Source organism: Puma concolor, chromosome D3 (assembly GCF_028749965.1).
Source record: "Puma concolor isolate L17-30 chromosome D3, mPumCon1.1.hap2, whole genome shotgun sequence".
Taxonomy (NCBI): Eukaryota; Metazoa; Chordata; class Mammalia; order Carnivora; family Felidae; genus Puma; species Puma concolor.
In genome coordinates, this window is record NC_141678.1 from 32,173,454 (window position 1) to 32,194,064 (window position 20,611).

The following is a 20,611-nucleotide window of genomic DNA, read 5'->3' on the forward strand; positions in this document are numbered from 1 at the left end:
TCTTGACAGATGAAACCATTTCTCGGAAAACATACTGTTTGAGGGTGGGAGGTGAAGGGAATCTTCATCAGATGTTTGCTTAATTTTTATCCAGTTTACAAGCTGCAATTCTATTGGATATTGCATTTCTTTATTCTCTTGGTGACAAGAATTAAGAGCAGATGATGCCCCCATTAAAAAAAAAAAAAAAAGCATATGTTCTTGCTAGTTCGGCTTTTGGTGTTATTAGATGTTGAGAAATAAGATTTCCTGTGAAGCATGGTTTGATTGCTTGTTGGTATCTCTTGCAATGTAATTTGAACTGTCTTCATTTTTCTCCCTTTGCTGAATTTTTTTAAAAAATAAAAAAGAGGGAGATAACCATATACTTACCTAGAATGATGATAATAATACTGTGGGCTTTAGGGCTTATTACTTAGAGCCCAGGTGTTAGAGGACTCTGTCTCTTTGATAATCGCATTTCAGAGGTTTCTGGGCAGAATAAACTCTAGGAGAGGAGAAAGCACTTAACTTTCTGTTGTTTTTGTTTTTGCATTTTTGTACTAATTCAGAAGTCCGAAGTTTGGTTTGGAATGAACACTTCACAGATTTGGGGCTGCCTGATAATAACAGGGCAGAGAAAGGGGACATTTGACTCCCAGGTTGTGAGGGGACCTGTGTCCACTCTCACAGATATTTTAAACCATACATGAAGTGATTCTGAGATGGGGAAGAGGCATTGCCTGTTATAATTGTTACAGAAATCATAAAGTCACAATTTCTCATAAAAAGGCTGTGATAGTTTCACTTCCTGAAATGTTCTGTATAGTTACTATCTTTGTAGATAGTTATAACATGATGTTTTATTTAACACTAGAAACTGTCTTGCTTTTGTTTCCTTTGAAATCAAAAAGTTAAATACACTTTAAAGTTTTATTAATCTCCTTAATAGAAAAGAAGAATTAAAATAAATTTCTATGGCACAAAAACAGACACATAGACCAATGGAATAGAATAGAAACCCCAGAACTAGACCCACAAACGTATGGCCAACTAACCTTTGACAAAGCAGGAAAGAACATCCAATGGAAAAAAGTCTCTTTAACAAATGGTGCTGGGAGAACTGGACAGCAACATGCAGAAGATTGAAACTAGACCACTTTCTCACACCATTCACAAAAATAAACTCAAAATGGATAAAGGACCTGAATGTGAGACAGGAAACCATCAAAACCCTAGAGGAGAAAGCAGGAAATACCTCTCTGACCTCAGCCGTAGCAATTTCTTACTTGACACATCCCCAAAGGCAAGGGAATTAAAAGCAAAAATGAACTACTGGGACCTTATGAAGATAAAAAGCTTCTGCACAGCAAAGGAAACAACCAACAAAACTAAAAGGCAACCAACGGAATGGGAAAAGATATTTGCAAATGACATATCAGACAAAGGGCTAGTATCCAAAATCTATAAAGAGCTCACCAAACTCCACACCTGAAAAACAAATAACCCAGTGAAGAAATGGGCAGAAAACATGAATAGACACTTCTCTAAAGAAGACATCCGGATGGCCAACAGGCACATGAAAAGATGCTCAACGTCGCTCCTCATCAGGGAAATACAAATCAAAACCACACTCAGATATCACCTCACGCCAGTCAGAGTGGCCAAAATGAACAAATCAGGAGACTATAGATGCTGGAGAGGATGTGGAGAAACGGGAACCCTCTTGCACTATTGGTGGGAATGCAAATTGGTGCAACCACTCTGGAAAACAGTGTGGAGATTCCTCAGAAAATTAAAAATAGACCTACCCTATGACCCAGCAATAGCACTGCTAGGAATTTACCCAAGGGATACAGCAGTGCTGATGCATAGGGGCACTTGTACCCCAATGTTTATAGCAGCACTCTCAGCAATAGCCAAATTATGGAAAGAGCCTAAATGTCCATCAGCTGATGAATGGATAAAGAAATTGTGGTTTATATACACAATGGAGTACTACGTGGCAATGAGAAAGAATGAAATATGGCCCTTTGTAGCAACGTGGATGGAACTGGAGAGTGTTATGCTAAGTGAAATAAGCCATACAGAGAAAGACAGATACCATATGTTTTCACTCTTAGGTGGATCCTGAGAAATTTAACAGAAACCCATGGGGGAGGAGAAGGAAAAAAAAAAAAAAAAAAAGAGGTTAGAGTGGAAGAGAGCCAAAGCATAAGAGACTCTTAAAAACTGAGAACAGGGGCGCCTGGGTGGCGCAGTCGGTTAAGCGTCCGACTTCAGCCAGGTCGCGATCTCGCGGTCCGTGAGTTCGAGCCCCGCATCGGGCTCTGGGCTGATGGCTCAGAGCCTGGAGCCTGTTTCTGATTCTGTGTCTCCCTCTCTCTCTGCCCCTCGCCCGTTCATGCTCTGTCTCTCTCTGTCCCCAAAATAAATAAACGTTGAAAAAAAAAAAAATTTAAAAAAAACTGAGAACAAACTGAGGGTTGATGGGGGGTGGGAGGGAGGGGAGGGTGGGTGATGGGTATTGAGGAGGGCACCTTTTGGGATGATCACTGGGTGTTGTATGGAAACCAATTTGACAGTAAACTTCATATACTGAAATAAATAAATAATAAATAAATAAATTTCTAATAATGTAGGTGAATTTGAGAGTTTTGTTTGTAATTAGTCCTGAGGAGAAAATATAGGTTCAGGGAACATTTGTAGCCACTTCTAAATAGCTATAGAGTTTTCCTTAAGGATTACCTTTCTTTTTTAGTCTTAATCTAGAAAAATTAAAAACTTTTTTTCCTGAGAAAATTCAGTGTTCTTTTGCTTTTGTTGATTATATAAATAAATGTTAGAGGAAGTAGGGCCACTGTTTGGGGCCAGATTGTGCAGGACACTGGGTGTCCTTCAGGTAACACCTATTGGCTAGACCTCAGGGCTCCAGGGAATGTATCTGTGTTTTTACCCTTGTGTGATTCAGTGTTTTCCATGTATTGGAATGACAGCTGGTATAGATTTTGAAGCTGAAGGGAAAATAACTGAATTCTAGTTCAAGGTTCTGAGGGGAGGATAGCAGAACTCTTAAAAACAATCTGCCAGAGGTCTTTCTCTGGGCTTATTTCCTCCATAACTGTGGAAGGGTCCCAGAAGGCAACCTGCAAGATAACTGAATTCCTGGAGGTTCCTGGGAAGGAATCTTCCCGGTTTTTATGGATTCTTGCTTCTGTTGGCCAAATTGCTTTTTTCACTTGTGCAATAGATATGATTAACCTTTGGGGTTTGTGTTTTCTGTGATTACAACATGAGGAAATACATTCCTTTTGTATAATATTTTAGTGGAATGTGAATTTTAGGGATTGTGTAGCATTCTAAAAGCATACATCTCCTGATACATGTTATACAGGAGATGTATGGTCTTTATTTTGCTAATTAGGTAGCTGACCTTTTTACCATCTCACATAATTTAACAGTTAAAGGGTGATTAAGCTGTTAAAAAAAAAAGTGTTTTAAAAAAAAAAAGTGCTTGCTGACATCATCTTTCCGAGAACACTAGTATAAGTGATTTACTATAACAAGATCTTAGTTTTTCCTGTTGGCAAATGACATGTAATATTTACAGAGGTCTTGGGTTCAGTCCAGGAGAAACAGTTCAGATAAATTGATGTGTGAAACTGTAGCTATTTAACATTTTCTTTCGTATGGAGATCATGTGAACAGTTTTTTTAGTTTAAAAGTGGGGAGAAAAAGGACATTTAGTATAGATTTCCTTCAGGGGAGCAGCTTAAATTGAATGTATTCTCCAGAGTTAAACATCAAACATCTGTTCAGTTTATAATTCAGTTATATTCTTCTAACAGTTGTATGTTTAGGATACTAAGCCAGTGTTAATTCTGTTGTATGTACATGCCTTCTGTCCCTGAGAAACCTTCTCCTCCGTTTCCATCAAAATGCTACAAGGTTGGGGTGCCTGGGTGACTCTGTCCATGAAGCGTCCAACGTTTAATGTTAAGCGTCCGACTTCATTGGCTCAGGTCATGATCTCACTGTTGGTGATTTCAAGCCCCGCTTTGGGCTCTCTGCTGTCAGCACAGAGCCCGCTTAGGATCTTTGTCTCCCTCTCTCTCTGCCCCATTCTGCCTCCTCTCAAAAATAAATAAACATTAAAGAAATGATACAAGGTAAAGTTTTGTAGTCCACATTTTTAAATCAGCATAATTTCTAAATCTGTGAGATTTTTACTCCCCCCCACCAAAGCATGATTTTTAAGGGCTCCATTAAAGTAGTGCATCTTTCATATATACTGTAATTTGCCTGTTATTAGGCATTTTGGAAATTTGTTATTTCCCCTTTTGTGTGTGTGTGTTACTGTTAGACTGTGCTTATCTCTGGGTATATCCATTGGTTTCATTCACAGAAACGGAAACCTTGGATTTGTAAGAGTTTATGCCTATAAACCAGACATCTGAAAGTTCTCTTATAGTCTCATCTAGTGCTAACTAAGGGGCTAGCCATGGCCTGGACAGCACTTCAAAAAGGTTTTGGAAAAATAAACTTTACAAAAATTTTTAATTAAAAAAGAAATTATCTCTTCAATTTAATTTTTATATTTTGATTAATAGTGAGATTAAATTTTTTTTTCATATTTATTAGTCTCTTGTGTATTGTCCTTGTTCATCTTTTAAAATGGGGTCTCTGTCATTTTCTTATTGATTTGTAAGTACTCTTCGTATCTTAATCCTTCTTTGGTTGTATATGTTGTAAATACATTTTCTTAATTTTGAGGCCTGCTTTTTCTTTTTTTAATTGAAGTATAGTGGACATACGATATTATACTAGCTTCAGGTGTACAATATAGTGATTCAGCATTTATATGTTTATATATAAATTTCATATGCATTGTAAAATGCTCACCACAATCAGTGTAATTACCATTTGTCACCAGAGAAAGTTTTTACAATATTATTGGCTGTATTCCCTATGCTGTACCTTTCATCCCTGTGACATTTACTTTATAACTGGAAGTTTGTAACTCTTAATCCCCGTCATCTGTTTCACTCATCTTCCCACCCTCCTTTCTCTGACAACCACCAGTTTGTTCTCAATATTTATTCATTTTATTTATTTTATTATTTTGAATTTTTGAATTTTGAATTTTTTTAATTTTTTTAATTAATTTTTTTAATTTTTTTTTTTTTTTTTTTTTTTTTTTTTTTTTTTTTAGAGAGGGAGGGAGAGAAGGGGGAGAGGGAAGGAGAAAATCTTAAGCAGGCTCCATACGCAGGGTGGAGCCCGACACAGGGCTTGATCCCATGACCTGAGCTGAAATCAAGAGTCAGATGATCAACCAACTGAGCCACCTGTGTGCCCCTGTTCTCTGTATTTATGAGTCTGTTTCTATTTTTTTTAATTTGTTAATTTTTTAGATTCCATGTATAAGTGACGTCATACAGTCTTCCTTTTTTTTTTTTTTTTTTTTTGCCTGACTTATTTCAATTAGTGTAATACCCTCTAGGTCATCCATATTGTTGTAGATGGTGAAATTTTTACTTTTAAAAGCTAGAAATATGTCTAAACTAGATATGTTTATCTATTGTGCTATAACACAGTCTAAGTAATGAGGCGTCTTTAGTTGTCTTGTAAAGAATTAGAATATTCTGGAGCGCCTGACTGGCTCAGTCAGTACAGCATGTGTCTCAATCTCAGGGTCATGAGTTTGAGCCCCATGTTGGGCATGGGGCCTACTGAAGAAAAATTAGAATATTCTCTCTGTATTTAAATATTTTTAGCACTTAATTTAAATATAGTTAAATACTAAAAATTATTTAAATATAGTTGAATGTTCGGGCTCTGGGCGGATGGCTCAGAGCCTGGAGCCTGTTTCCGATTCTGTGTCTCCCTCTCTCTCTCTGCCCCTCCCCCGTTCATACTCCGTCTCTCTCTGTCCCAAAAATAAATAAAAACGTTGAAAAAAAAAAAATTAAAAAAAAAAAAAAAAAGGGGGCGCCTGGGTGGCGCAGTCGGTTAAGCGTCCTACTTCAGCCAGGTCACGATCTCGCGGTCCGTGAGTTCGAGCCCCGCATCGGGCTCTGGGCGGATGGCTCAGAGCCTGGAGCCTGTTTCTGATTCTGTGTCTCCCTCTCTCTCTCTGCCCCTCCCCCGTTCATACTCCGTCTCTCTCTGTCCCAAAAATAAATAAAAACGTTGAAAAAAAAAATTAAAAAAAAATAAATATAGTTGAATGCAGATCTATTGAGGAATGAAACAAATGTAGTTACCATGGAAATCAAGTCTCCTCTATTTGAGGCCAGTTGTGGTTTTTTTGGTATTTTTGTTGTTTTTTTATTTTTGTTTTTTTTGTAGGTAGACCTATCAATTCTTAGACCCCAAGACTCTAAATGATCCTTTTACTTTTAGGAAGGTAGGTGCTTTATTCCTTTCACCATATTTTACTCTTTGGTCAGTTTTTCTAGTTACAGTAGCTAATCAAGTACAAACAAAAGCATTTCCAATACCACAGTAACAAACAAAAAGATTTCATTTTTATACTTCCAAAAAAAGGAATAATTTAGGACTTGATTCAACTCGTTTGTGGTGCTGTTATTTTTCTTTGCTTTGTTTCTTCTATCATTTTATTAATACCTAGAACATTAATATCAATAAAAATGAGAAGTTTGAAATGACAATTATGGTTTGTCATTCTCTATTTCAGATGATCACAGTCGTGTTAAACTGCAAAATGCTGAAAATGATTATATTAATGCCAGTTTAGTTGACATAGAAGAGGCGAAAAGGAGTTACATCTTAACACAGGCAAGTGATGTGGTGTCGAGCAGATGCCTGGCAATGCAGTTATTGTGGTTGGTATGCTTTGAAACATAGCTAAAAGTATGTCTTTACTTCTTTTGGAAATGAGATGCTGTTTGTTTTTTCTGTTGTTACATAGTAGAGTGTAGACATTTTAATGTTTTGCAGGTTTGTATGTGAACATGAAAGTAATTTTTAATGTTGCACATTCCAAGAAGGAAAATGTTTTAATGAAATGGTTTAGGCCAATTCTTTTCAGGCAAATTATCTTCCTTGCTTTATATTGATACAAAGCGTTTGTTAATGCTTTGTTAAGTTCTCTTTACATAACTTGTATCATAACCAGAGGCCCTTTGAAAGCCCTTCTTGACCCACTTCTCTGACATACAGTTTCAGAGAGTTTGAACATGCCTTTGATGGGTATCTGCCCTTTGTTTGGAGTGAGGGTGGTAAGACCAGGTGCCCAGAATACTGGCTAGGAAGCCAGAGACCGTAACAGTTCCCTTTGGCATTCTGCCTGATTGCTTCTTGGCACATTGGCCACACCCATATTCTAGCACTACTACTCTTCCATTCTTAGATAATAAAAATTATTTTGGTTTATCCACACCAGCTTCCCTTTATCAAATGACAGAGACTTAGTGAACAGTACTGCTATATCCCCCAGTTACTGATTTTTAAATTTTAAGTATAAGCTGTATGTTCATAATATTTGAGGTTTTTAAAAATGTAGATCAGAATAACCTATTATTGAAAGAGAAAATGGGTGGCTCGGTGGCTCATTCAGTTAAGTGTCTGACTCTTGATTTCGGCTTAGGTCATGATCTCATGGTTTATGAGAGCAAGCCCTGCATTGGGCTCTGTGCTGACAGTGCAGAGCCTGCTTGGGATTCTCTCGTCTTTTCTCTCTGTCACTCCTCTGCTTACCCCTCCTAAAAGTAAATAAACATTAAAAACAAAACAGAGAAAACAGTTTCATATAGTAAAAAGATTAGACTATTTCTAGTTGGCAGGAAATGAAAATAATTTTACTTAAAGTAAAATGCTCCTGTATGTCAAAAAAGAAAAAGAGAAACAATCTAAGTTAAAAAAAAAAAAAAACTGGCAAAGAACATAAATTCATAGTTCAAAGAAAAATATAAAGGTAGACAATATACATATGAAAAGATACTCAATTTTTCTAGTCATGAGGGAATATACATTTAATAACCACTTTTCACCAGTCAGAACAGCAGAGATTTAAAAGTTTATAATACTCAGTGGTTACATATGTATAGACATAAAGATACATGTGAGGGTGTTTATTGAAACTTAATTTTAATAGTACCGGACCAGAAAGAATAGGACAGAAATAATTTGTGAGGGACTGGCTAAATAAATTATACATATACCATTAATATGGTTATTTCTAAGAATTAGGAATACATAGAGTTTAATTTGTCATTTCCTGCCCTTTTGTAATATTTGGCATTTTTTATGAGCATTCGTGACATTTTTAATTAATTTTTTTTAACATTTATTATTGATAGACAGAGAGACACAGAGCGTGAGCAGGGGAGGGGCAGAGAGAGGGGGAGACACAGAATCTGAAGCAGGCTCCAGGCTCTGAGCTGTCAGCACAGAGCCCAACGTGGGGCTTGAACTCACAAACCACAAGATCATGACCGGAGCCGAAGTTGGATGCCCAACCGACTGAGCCACCCAGGCACACCCCGCATTCATGACATTTTTGATAAACTCATTTTTAGAATTTCAGTTTATATTCTATTTGAAAAAGCTATAATGTTCAAAAATAGAAAAGAATAATTACTCTAGATCCCTTATCACAACCCTCTCTTTCTCTTTCTCTTTCTCCCTTTCTCCCATTTTCCCAGTCTCATTTATTGGTTCTTCTTATTGTAGTCCAAATTCTGTAGGTGTTTCTCAGGATTCTGATTTAGGAGTTTTTTCCCCTTTTCAGTTTACACTCAAGGCTTTAGACTCTCTGGAACCATATGTTCAACCTTCGTATCTTAAGAGAATGTAGACTCTGGATTCATAGTATCTATGCCCAAATCCTGGTCCCACTGCTTCACTGGGTATTCATCCATCTAACAAAGATTTATTGAGTACCTACTGTGTGTTAGGCATTAAATAAAATAGACATTAAGTAAAAATGCCATTATGAACTTTACATTGTAGTGGGAGATAAGATTAATAAGAGCTAGGAATTTTGTAACATTGTTCTGTACTTTATGTTTTGTATGATTTAAGGCTCAGGCTAACTCTCTCTGGTAAATACTGTCATCACCCTGATTTTATGCATGAGGAATCATCTAAAGAGACCAGGAACATTAAACAACTTTACCAAGGTCATACGGGAAGTGAGCTGAAGCCAGAATTTGAAGCCCCATTGACACTATGGGTCAAGCTCTTAATCATTCAGCTCTACTAGCATAATAAAATTGCTGTGTGACCTTGGACAAGCTACCTAACTCTCCAAGCTTGTATATATATCTATATTATTGATATATAAATATATCTATATTATCTATGGAACGATGTTGAGCAAAATTCTTATGGTGCCTGGTACTATGGTAAGCCCTCCAGTGATTATTTGTTATGGCATTTGTTATTACTTTTTTATTTGTAGCAGTAACAATGATGATAATTATAAAATATTAGAATATAAATATATTTATTAAAATATTAGAATATAAACATTTATATAAATATAAAATATTATAAAGTCCATAACAATAAAGAAAATACCTGATTAACGCACTCCTAATTGTGTTTAAGCATCCTGTCCCTGTTGGACTGCTCTGCATGTCCTGACAGAATCAGAAGGCTGTTTTCAGTTTTTTATTCTTTTCTGAATTTCCACCCTATATTTTCTAGGTCTTTACTGGATATTTTTTTAAGTTTATTTATTTTTGAGAGAGAGAGAGACAGAGCATGAGTTGGGGAGGGGCAGAGAGAGAGGAAGACATAGAATCTGAAGCAGACTCCAGGCTCTGAGCTGTCAGCACAGAGCCTGATGTGGGACTCAAACTCAAAGACAGCAAGATCGTGATCTGAGTCGAAGTCGGATGCTCAGCTGACTGAGCCACCCAGATGCCCCTCTCTTTTTTAATCAAGCCATCTCCCTTCCTGTTTTTCTCACCTGGGCTAAAGCTGTCCTCATCATGTACTGAATCCTAATGCAATAGCTTTTTAACTTGTTTCCTTGCCACCAGTCCCTCCCATCCTAATCCATCTTTAACAATACCACCAGAATTATTTTTGTAACATACAAATCTGATCATACCACTTCTTAAAAACTTTGGTGACTGTTTCCTGTATTCACTCTGGTTTCGTACACACTTCCATACTTCCACTTCATCCTCATTGATTGCTTTGTCTCTCCCACATTTGCCCTGAACTTGCATGTGCCTTGCCTTCTGCTTGGAATGCACCCTTACTCCCCATCCTTCCATGACGCCTCCCTCTATCAGTGCCCTTGTCATTTTTAAGGCCCTGCTGTAGCATCCTTCCTACTCCTGAAGATCTGATGGTTCACCCCTTACTCATATGGCACTTGATATTTTTCAGTTAGTAGGACAAGGACTTCTTGCCTTTTTACTTAGTAAGCTCTTTGAAGGCTGGGAATATTTTAAAGAACAGAGAAAACTAGAGATGCTATATGTTTAATAAAACCTCAGCTGTTCTGATTGTCCTTTGTAGCTTATTAATATCATCTTTTTCCTCTGAGTTTTTGCAATTAAAAAAAAAAAAATATATATATATATATATATATATATATATATATATATATATATATATATATCAGTCCTTGGTTTAAATCTCCATTTTGCAGGAAAAAATTGATAGTATTGGGGCACCTGGGTGGCTCAGTTTCTTAAGTGTCTGACTCTTGGTTTTGGCTCAGGTCATGATCTCATGGTTTTGTGAGTTCAGGCCCTGCAGACGCTGTCTCTGTCTCTCAAATAAATAAACTTTAAAAAAAAAAAGGCTTTAAAAAAATTGATAGTATTGCTTGTAGATGGGAAAACTGAGCAATAAACCCACCCCCCTCCCTTTTGAGCCACCAGTGGAGTGTGTTTTGTTTTTTTGTGTGTGTATACACTAAGGAGTGACTTCTGGTGAATTGATAGATCCATTTATTTAGATGAAAGAAAGGGCATTAATTTTACTGGGGATTTTCTCATTGCTCTTTTTTATTTTTACACTTTGTTTTAGAAGTAGATCAAGTAATAGATAATGTACATTGAGGACAACAGTATCTTCAAATATTTGGTTGTAGTTTCTCAGTATTCTGAGATTTCCAACCTTTTTATAATTTAGAAGCTTAGAGTTTATTAATTCAAATATTTCAGAGCATCTGCTATATACTAGGAAATACAACTGCCTAAAAGATGCTTTCAGCCTTGAACCACTTGAATCGTCTTGTTTGACATGGGAAGCTGATGTTCCAGAACACCTGGCCTCCAGCCACTGATGCTGCCTGTCACTCTGCCCTGTGAAAGGGACGCATGCTGCCTTATTAGCTGCAGTAGAACCTCATTCACTTTCACCTTTAAAATTAGTTCCAATTTGGCCGTGGCCTTTTCATCTCTTATTTGCCCTTTCTTCTGCCCTATGCTACCATTAAGCAAAATGTGAAGATAATTGGAAGTGCATAATATGATTTGATTTTTTTCCCCCATGACAATATTGTAATATGAACCATTGCCCCTTTTAAGTCGGTTATTGAGGTTGTACATGCTGTGGTTTTTGTAGATTAGCAGCTTTGTAGTGGTTCAGGTACTTTGAGATTTCTGCTTTTTCTGGAAATCTTTTGCCAGTTAACTCGGGGTGGTTGGTTGGCTAGTGATGGCATAGATTTCTTCTTTTGTAAGACTGCCATGATCCATGACAGTCAGGGCCTCTTTTCCTAATATGAAAGCTGAAGGGGACAGAAATTTCCTTTGCAACTAGAACTGGACTAGTCAGATACTCCTGCCTGTGATCTTGACTTTGGTTTATTTATAGGTTATGCATAAATGCTACAGCCACCTTAGTATGGCGATGCCAGCAAAGCAAGGTGATAAGGAGTGCCAGTGTCAGGAGCACTGTACCAAGCTGACTGGTTTGAGCAGAGTCTTGCCTGGACGTTGGTTCCCACCAAAGCCTGGCTCTCCAGCCCTCAACACCGAAAGTCATCTGATAGCCTAAAAAATTCCTTTTCTGCCTAAGTAAATGAAAGTCAGTTTTGATCACTTATAAACAACTAGTACAGACCTATTTTTTAAATCAAGTAGATTTAAAGTTATGATTTACTTACTATGATCCAATAAACTGTTTCAAACCAGAAACATACTTGAAGGAATTTTCTTTGAGCCTTGTTCCATCTCCTTTCTCTTACCTACTTTTTCTTGCCTGTTCTTACAGGGTCCACTTCCTAATACAGGTTGCCATTTCTGGCTCATGGTTTGGCAGCAAAAGACCAAGGCAGTTGTCATGCTAAACCGAGTTGTGGAGAAGGAATCGGTAAGTAATACTTAATATTTACAACTTGGCGTACTCCCTGTTATCATTAGCTTATAAATGTTTTCATATTTGTTTTGGGATATTGATTCATTCATTAGTTTGGCTTTGAATTGCTGAAGCCTAGAGGTCAGTCTGTTTCTGACCAGAAGAACTCTAGTATAACCTTTTCCTTTCTTGCTGTAAGCGTTTAGGTAACGATTGCACACCACTACCCTCCAAGATGTAAATGTCATGAAACAAATATTGACCAGTAGTGATACATAGATCTTTGGAATCCCTAGGCTTTATTAGAATTTTTATAGTTTATTGGGGCTCCTGGGTAGCTCACTCATTCAGTTAAGTGTCTGACTCTTAATTTCAGCTCAGGTCATGATCTTACAGTTTGTGGGTTCAGGCCCCACAGCCTGCTTGGAATATTCTCTCTCTCTCTCTCTCTCTCTCTCTCTCTCTCTCTCCTTCTCTCTCTCCTTCTCTCTCTCCTTCTCTCTCTGCCCCTCACTCCCCTGTTCACACACTTTCTCAAAATAAGTAAATTTTTAAAAATTTATAATTTACTATTATCAAAATCGTGAAAATTTTATAAAAGATTAAAGTCACAGGGTTGGTTTTTTTTAATCTTGATAAATTTTAATTGGCTCTTAGGCCATGAGACGTGTAAATTTACATGTATCAGTATGGAAATGTATAAATTTATTAAAACTTTAGGTGCAGTCTAAACAAGTATTAATAATTATTTAAGTCTTTAACTTTTGTAGCTTTAGGTTCCTTTTCTGTCAAAGAAGCAAATTGGAAAGTATTGTCTGTAAGATCTCTTCCAGCCTTAAGATCTTGGACTGTTCTACTTCTTCAGATGCCTGATTCTTACTTTCTTCTAAATTCATAGTTGGTGGCTTTTAATGGTGATACAAATTATTCTACTCTCTTTCTAATCTGAAATGGCACTGACATACCAGAATGTCCAGCAATGTCAGCATAGTTTTTTATGGTGGCTTTTTCATGGTTTTCAGTGTGACTCAAAAATTAAGTGATGATGACATTGTTTGAACAGTTTGAGCAGCATTGCAAACTAGATGATTTATAAGTCTCATCTCTCTTTTTGGAGTATAATTACTAATTAATAAAAGAAGACTGCCCATGGAAATTAGAAATCATATTTATAGTGCTTGGATCTAGATACTTAATAAGATTCAAATTTAATTATTTTGGGGAAGATTATTTCATGGGTGGTATTACTTTGTGAAGAGTCCCATAATGTCTTTTTATGGTGTTAGTGGTCATTGCTGGTCAGGGCTTACTTAGTTCCTTAATTAATTAGGGGTTATGAAATAGTGGTATTTCAATTTTATCATTCCTTCTTGAATTTTTGTTGGAATACTTCTATAAAGAGAAACTTCCATTCTTGTTAGTTGACCACTTTTATATAGGAAAAGCAGTTTTCAAAATAGAGTTCATTTCCTAGTGTCCTCAACAGGTGACCAGGTAGGTTTTTTTTGGTGTGGGGCAGGCACTGGAGGGGATCAATTATTATGAACTCATAGATTCAAACATACTTGATTCATTTCACTCCATTGCAGTTATTGTTCTTATTAGTATTCTAATATTATTATCCTTAATATCCTTAATAATAATAAGGATAATAATAGTATTATCCTTATTAGTATTCTAATTAACCCTCCACTGGTTGGCAGAAATCTCTTCAAGTTGGGCTCTGAGTCAGAAACCTAAGAGTCAAAACCAAAGAGTCTTTAATAATTTTCTTAATATCTGGAATGACTACTTGTTGAAGCTTATGTTAACCTCTTCTTCATAGAGTCAACCATGTCTCTAAGGAGCCTTGGTTTCCTTTTAATGGGCAATGGTATTTCAAGATGGCAGTAAAAATAGGGATGTTTGATGTTGGACTGGTCATTGTTTTTAGAGCTTTTCAGTGAAGAGAGCTAAGAAAAAAATATGTTTGTGTGTTAGATAACATACTTCAAGGGTTCATACTGATCTTCTGATTCAAATTTAGAACTGTAGGGGTTGGCTTAACCCTTTCTACCTTGTATCTGTTATCTCCTTTTTCCATACTATGAATCCTGCTCCTCAAAGACACTACGGATAAAGAATATCTTATAATGACTCTTTACCTTTGTTCCATATTACACACCAAAAATACTCATAATTAGGGTATCAACTCCAATACCAAAGTAATTACTAAAAAAGTTTAAAATTTTTTCCATCTTCTTCTGTTTTTTAAGTTGTATTTTACCTACCTTTTCAGAGTATATAACATACTATAATCTCTTTCATATCCCTTTTAAGCTCTTAGTTCTACGTGTAAATATATATTTGATATTCATTGCCAGTGTTGTTGATGTCTCTCCAGTTGTCCTGTCGATAGCTTATTCTCTAGTGGATCCTAAGGAAGGACTCATGGGCATTAGAGTTCCTGATTTCTTACCTGTCAATGACAGTTTATCTGCTGTCTTAATGCTTAAAAGTCACTTTGGCAGGATATAAAATCTTGGCTCACATTTGCTTTTCTTTGAGCAACTTAAATACATTATTACTCCATTTCCTCCTGGAATAGCAAATTACTGCCAAAGTAAATTGAACATCGTATTTTATTTCCTTTATAAGTCACATGGTTTTTTTTTGTTTTTGTTATTTTTATCTAGGTTACTCAAAGTAATTTTTTTTTCTTCAAATTCCATTAATTTTACCAAAATATGTCTTTGGGTTGGTCATTCTGGTTCAGATTTTTCTAAGTGTGTAGTGTGGTCTTTCAGTATATGATTTTTAAAGAAAAATGTATTGATTATACTTGTAAGTATTTTCTGTTTGCTTGCTTTGATGTTCTTCTTTGGGTCCTCCAATTACGCATGTTAGGTTTTCTTTGCTTATTTTTATATTTGTCACTTTCTCTCAAATCCTATGTCTCTTTCTTCATTTCTTTTTTATTTCAGAAATGTCCTCCTTTCCTCATCTTTTTCTCCAGAGACAATATCTGCAGCATTTATTCACACCTCTTTGCCTTTCAATTTAGTCTTCATTTCAGAATTGATATGTTCTTTGATTCCTAATTTTTTTTTTATGTCTCCTGTCACATCATTTCTGAGTTGTTCTCATTCTCATTTACTCTCTTTTCACTTCTTGTATCATATTTAAAATGTCTTTTAGCACCTTTGGAAGTACCAGCTCATAGTATTCATTTGTTTGGAGGTATTGTTACTGTTTGTGATTTGTAGTCATTTCTGATTTGGACAGGGAGAAGTGGCCCTATTTTATAACGTTGTTTTTCTGGTGCATTCTTCCTGATGAAGTGGCTCTTTATCTCACCTTGCCTCAGTCTGGTGCCCTCATAATTTGGCTTTGGGGGAGATGCTTTTATTGTCACAAATAGGAATTCCTTATCAGTAGTTCTGCCACAATGTAACAACTCTAGGTAGAGGGAGCTTATCTTCTGATTTGCTTCTCTGACTTAATTTTAGTAAGTAAATATACAATGTTATTTTCAGAATAAGTAGTATTTAGTAGCAGATTCATGGATATTTTTAGAAAATACTTGTAAAATAAAGCCTTTTCAATACTGTTTAAAAAAAGATTCTTACAAGAGGTTGATACTTTTAGAAATGTGAAGTGAATACCAATATGATGTTAAACTGTAGGTTACCATGCTTTAGAAGTGACAGATTCATTTTTATTTTATGAACATACCTACCTGTTTATGGCTTTTTTAGTATAAGTTACAGGAACATTGTGCAAACCTGCTTTTATAAAAATGTCAATCTTCTTAAAATACATTAAGCATCAAACATAGTGTAATTGTTCATAGATTTGGGTACTTGAAAAAAATACAGCATGAATGTGTGTGGTTTGTCTTCCTTTCCCAGCTTTTTATGATTTCATCATGTCTATGAACTAATATATACATATTCTTAAATTTAGGTTAAATGTGCACAGTACTGGCCAACAAAAGATGACCGAGAGATGCTATTTAAAGAAACAGGATTCAGTGTGAAGTTCTTGTCAGAAGATGTGAAGTCATATTATACAGTACATCTACTGCAGTTAGAAAATATCAATGTAAGACTTTTCATCCCAAAAGATTGGACCTTATGTGTTGATTTTCTGAATTATTCTTTGTCATTAGATTTGAAGCTTGGGGCTGCACATACATTTCGATATTGTCTATAATACTATATAATCATAATCATTATGTTTCATATTTATGGTAGCTCTCTGAGGACTCCTGAGAAAACCTAGAAGTTAAGAATTTTAAAGTTCAGCTTGATATATGAGGATTGAAGATAATTTATTAAAATTTCTTGGGGATTGAGAGGGAGAGAGCTTTAGAATCAGGCCACCCTGGATTCAAATCCCAGCTCTGCTGTTGAGTTTAAATGTCCTTGGGACCTGTTTCTCAACTTCCCTCATCTGTAAAGTGGAGATTGTAATAGCTCCCTTTCAGGGCTGTTTTGGCAATCAAATGAAGCGGTGTATGCAAAGCACCTGATGCAGAATAGGTGCCCAGTAAACACCATGGCACTTGGTATTTACAAGAGTAGCAGGCTATTCAAGAAAATAACTTACTGGAATGTTGTTCATTCGAATGATTCACCACAGAGAAATTTGAGGGAAATGGTGAAATAAGTTTAGCATATGGTCTCAAGAACATTTATTTGGATCTTTTCCAGAAATATAAGAATTGTTCCTTATTTTTTGGTTGAGATATGTGTTCATGGTGGATTGTGAACCTGCTGCTGTTAAGCTGGGGATCAGGACGTTTCTCCCCCCTTTTACCATCTACCTGTCTTGTGTTGTAATTGGGATAACTGGAAAATATGAAATGAGAGTGATTCTGAGATGCTCTTAGGAGCTAGGGAAACTAGAAAATAGGAAAATGTTTGCCAAAAAATAATTTCAGGAATACATCTGTTTCAGTTAACCATTAACTGAATTAAGTGATTAATATGTGATCATTGTCCAAAAAAAGCTTTATAGAGAAGGGATATATAAAGTGTGCACGTGCATGCACACACACACGCACGCACACACATGCACACACACACCACAAATACACGCACTTTTAGTTATGTAGAAATACTTTGTATAGTTGATCTCTTGGAACCCCTCTGTTTTTTGCTGCCCACTCTAAGCACAGGTGCACATAGTGTGCTTAGGGCCCACTCCCAACTGCCCATGACATCCATAACTAAGCTTTTCATGTGATCTCTTAGGTTATCTAAGAAGTCTCAGGGTTGGGAATTACAAGGCTTAGATTTATTTATAAATTTTCCTTACTGTAGTTATTTTGCACCAGCTATTCCATTTACGTATGTCTTAAGTTGCCCTGAGATACATCAATAACTGTTTGTGCAGTGCTTATTCCCAGAAACAGAACTGCTTTTCCATAAACTTCTCATAGTTCTCTGAATCATCTTCTCTTGGTATTTATCCCAAGTACCTCATCTGCTTTGGCATTAAAATTAATTTGGGGCGCCTGGGTGGCGCAGTCGGTTAAGCGTCCGACTTCAGCCAGGTCACGATCTCGCAGTCCGTGAGTTCGAGCCCCGCGTCAGGCTCTGGGCTGATGGCTCAGAGCCTGGAGCCAGTTTCCGATTCTGTGTCTCCCTCTCTCTCTGCCCCTCCCCCATTCATGCTCTGTCTCTCTCTGTCCTAAAAATAAATAAACGTTGAAAAAAAAAATTTTTTTTTTTTTAATTAATTTGGATGGAGAGGGTCATAGATATTTTTCCCTGTTTCTGAAACCTATCCTAATTAAGAGTTGATTAACATGATAAAATAGAATGACTTTTGTATTTTATCATTTTGCAAAGCACTTTTACGTATATATCACTTGACCCATATTCTTCCTATGATTTGATAGAGTAAATATTCTTAATATCTCTGTATTTCATGTATTTTTTAAAAACCTAAAATCCATTAGGTTATAAGATTTTTTCCATAAATAGATTACTCAGCTAATAAGTGACAGGCTCTAGAACTCAAATCCAAATCTCCTGACTTGTAATGATATGGGGCTAAGTCTTTTGAAAAAAGTATGAATTGTCAAAGTAAAGGAAAACCCTTGGTTTTGAAGCATCTTTCTGGATTTGAGGCCCACATGTGAACTGGCCGGCCATCCATTGGCCAAAACTGTGTTTTAGTTGCTAGCAACTGTGAGATTTCTTATTGGCCTGGTTCAGAGTCCACCATAATTAATAGCAATATTATGTTTACATTCTACTTTACAATCTTTAGTAAGAGCTAGGAATGTTAGAAGAATAAAGTAGCATTTCAGTGTGAGAAGCAGAATTGCATTTAACTAGGTATTTCAGTTCTGGAACCAGATGGTCTGAGTTTAAATTCCAACTCTGCCAATCCTGGCTGTATGATTGGTCCCACTATTTACCCTCTATGCCTCAGTTTCTCATCTACAGAATGAGTATAAGGACACACGTACCTCAGAGGGTTGCTGTAAGGGTCAAGTGAATTAATGCTGTTAATAGGCCTAAGACTCCATGCAAGAGTTATAATTATTAGCTTTAGTTGTGTGTATCTGTTTCCTCTGTAATATTATTGAGTTGGGAAGGACTGCAGGAGCAAGGGCAGTTGACCAGAACAAGTTGAGGGAGAAAAATACCAAAAGAGAGAGAAAGGTGATAGTGCAGTAGGTGAGTGGTCACCCACCTCACCCTGAGCTGCAGAGAACCAGTTTGCTTCTAAAGGAGTCTGACTTGTATGTATTAACAGGTCTGAGGCCAGGGCTATTGTCTGTGCAGACCCTGCTTTTTTAGAGGCCTCTGGTCTAAGAGAGCAGTAAAGCTGCACACCAGTGACACTTCCCAGTGTCTTCATCAGAGCTAAGAGTCTGAACTTTTGCCCCTGAATGAAGAGATTCCATCTTTGCTTTTAAAGTGGCCCCGTGGCTTAAGCTACGAAGGAGCTTTTGCAGGGCTTTTAAAATATAAGGTCATCTAGAGTGCTTTTTTGTCTTTCAGGATTTTCTTTTCAGTAGCTCTTCATTATTTTCCATAATATTTTTGGCCAGCTTTATGTTTATCAAGTTCCAGGAATACTATTGTAATGCTGGCTGCCTTCTATTTCTCTGTCCCTGTAGAGTTGCCCAAAACAGGATGAGTGCCTAATTATTGTGATGCTCAGCTGGGATTTGATTCAGAATAGTTTAAACAGTTTATCCCACCTGGAATGTTATCTTCTCTTCTCTGCCTATTTATATCCTGCACATCCTTCAGTACCACCTTGTGGCCCATTCCTTACTTAGGTCTTTCTCAGCTTATCTCTGACACATTCATTCTTGACAGCTATGATCGTCTTACACTTCTCTCCATAATTTAAATTTTACCATCTTATAGGTATTTACTTTGACTCCATAACAAGGTTCTCAGCTCCCTGTGGATAGTCCTTACCTGTTAACTTTGTGCTCCCCTCTGCCATTGCACTGAGTATGTGGTATTCTAAAACACAGTCATGATCCTTCCACCTTGCTCTTAAAAAATCCTTCTGTTGCAGGGGCGTGTAGGTGGCTTAATCGGTTATGCGTCCAACTTCGTCTCAGGTCAGAATCTCCTAGTTCGTGGGTTCAAGCCCTGCATTGGGCTCTGTGCTGATAATTCAGAGCCTGGAGCCTGCTTCATATTCTGTGTCTCCCTCCCTCTCTCTGTCCCTCCCCTGTTCACACCCTGTCTCTCAGAAATGAATAAACGTTAAAAAAAAAAAAAAAATTTAAAAATCCTTCTGTGGACAAAGCAGAAGTCCAGGGCCCAGCACAGACTGGTCCTTCCTACTTGTCCACCTCCATCTCTTTCAGGCACTCAGGGTTTGTTCTCAAACAGGTTGTTGGTTGGGGGCCCGCACCTCTGTGTATTGCTTTTCTCTCTGCTTAGAATGCAAGCCCCATGCCTACCTGTTTCTGTCACTCTCCTCCTGATCTAGTGAGTTCTGTTCATCTTTCAAAATGAATTGCAGTAACTAAATCTTTAATACAGATTGTACAATGATCGTGGCAAAAATTGATGAGGGACTGAACTAAGGCACTTACAGTGAGATACAGATTTGATTTAAAAAAAAATCTGCATTTAGGAGATAAGGTTCCCAAACTTCGCTACTCCTTCATGTAGAGGAAGTATTAAGTACGTATTTCCAAAACATTGGAAATGTGGAGAGGCTTACAATTGATAGGAGCTTTTTAGGAGCTACAATGGAAGCAATTGGTATAATTATTTCAGAAAAGGTATCTGTTAAGCATTTACCATGTGCAGGCATAAGTTGGGTACTTTACATTTAATGTTTCATTTATTCCTCACAATAGCCTTATAAG

The 20,611-nt window shown here is 36.8% G+C and overlaps 1 protein-coding gene across 5 annotated transcripts in view; it reads left to right on the top strand.

The window, feature by feature from the left end:
• The window catches only part of PTPN2 (protein tyrosine phosphatase non-receptor type 2), an 87,877-nt gene that overhangs the window by 42,057 nt on the left and 25,209 nt on the right, over positions 1-20,611 (top strand). For all 5 annotated transcript variants that reach the window (XM_086682403.1, XM_025931055.2, XM_025931056.2 and 2 more), the window contains 3 exons: positions 6,680-6,780; positions 12,187-12,285; positions 16,216-16,353. In XM_086682403.1, the coding sequence (XP_086538529.1) occupies positions 6,680-6,780; positions 12,187-12,285; positions 16,216-16,353 (338 nt within the window). The remainder of the gene's footprint in view (positions 1-6,679; positions 6,781-12,186; positions 12,286-16,215; positions 16,354-20,611) is intronic.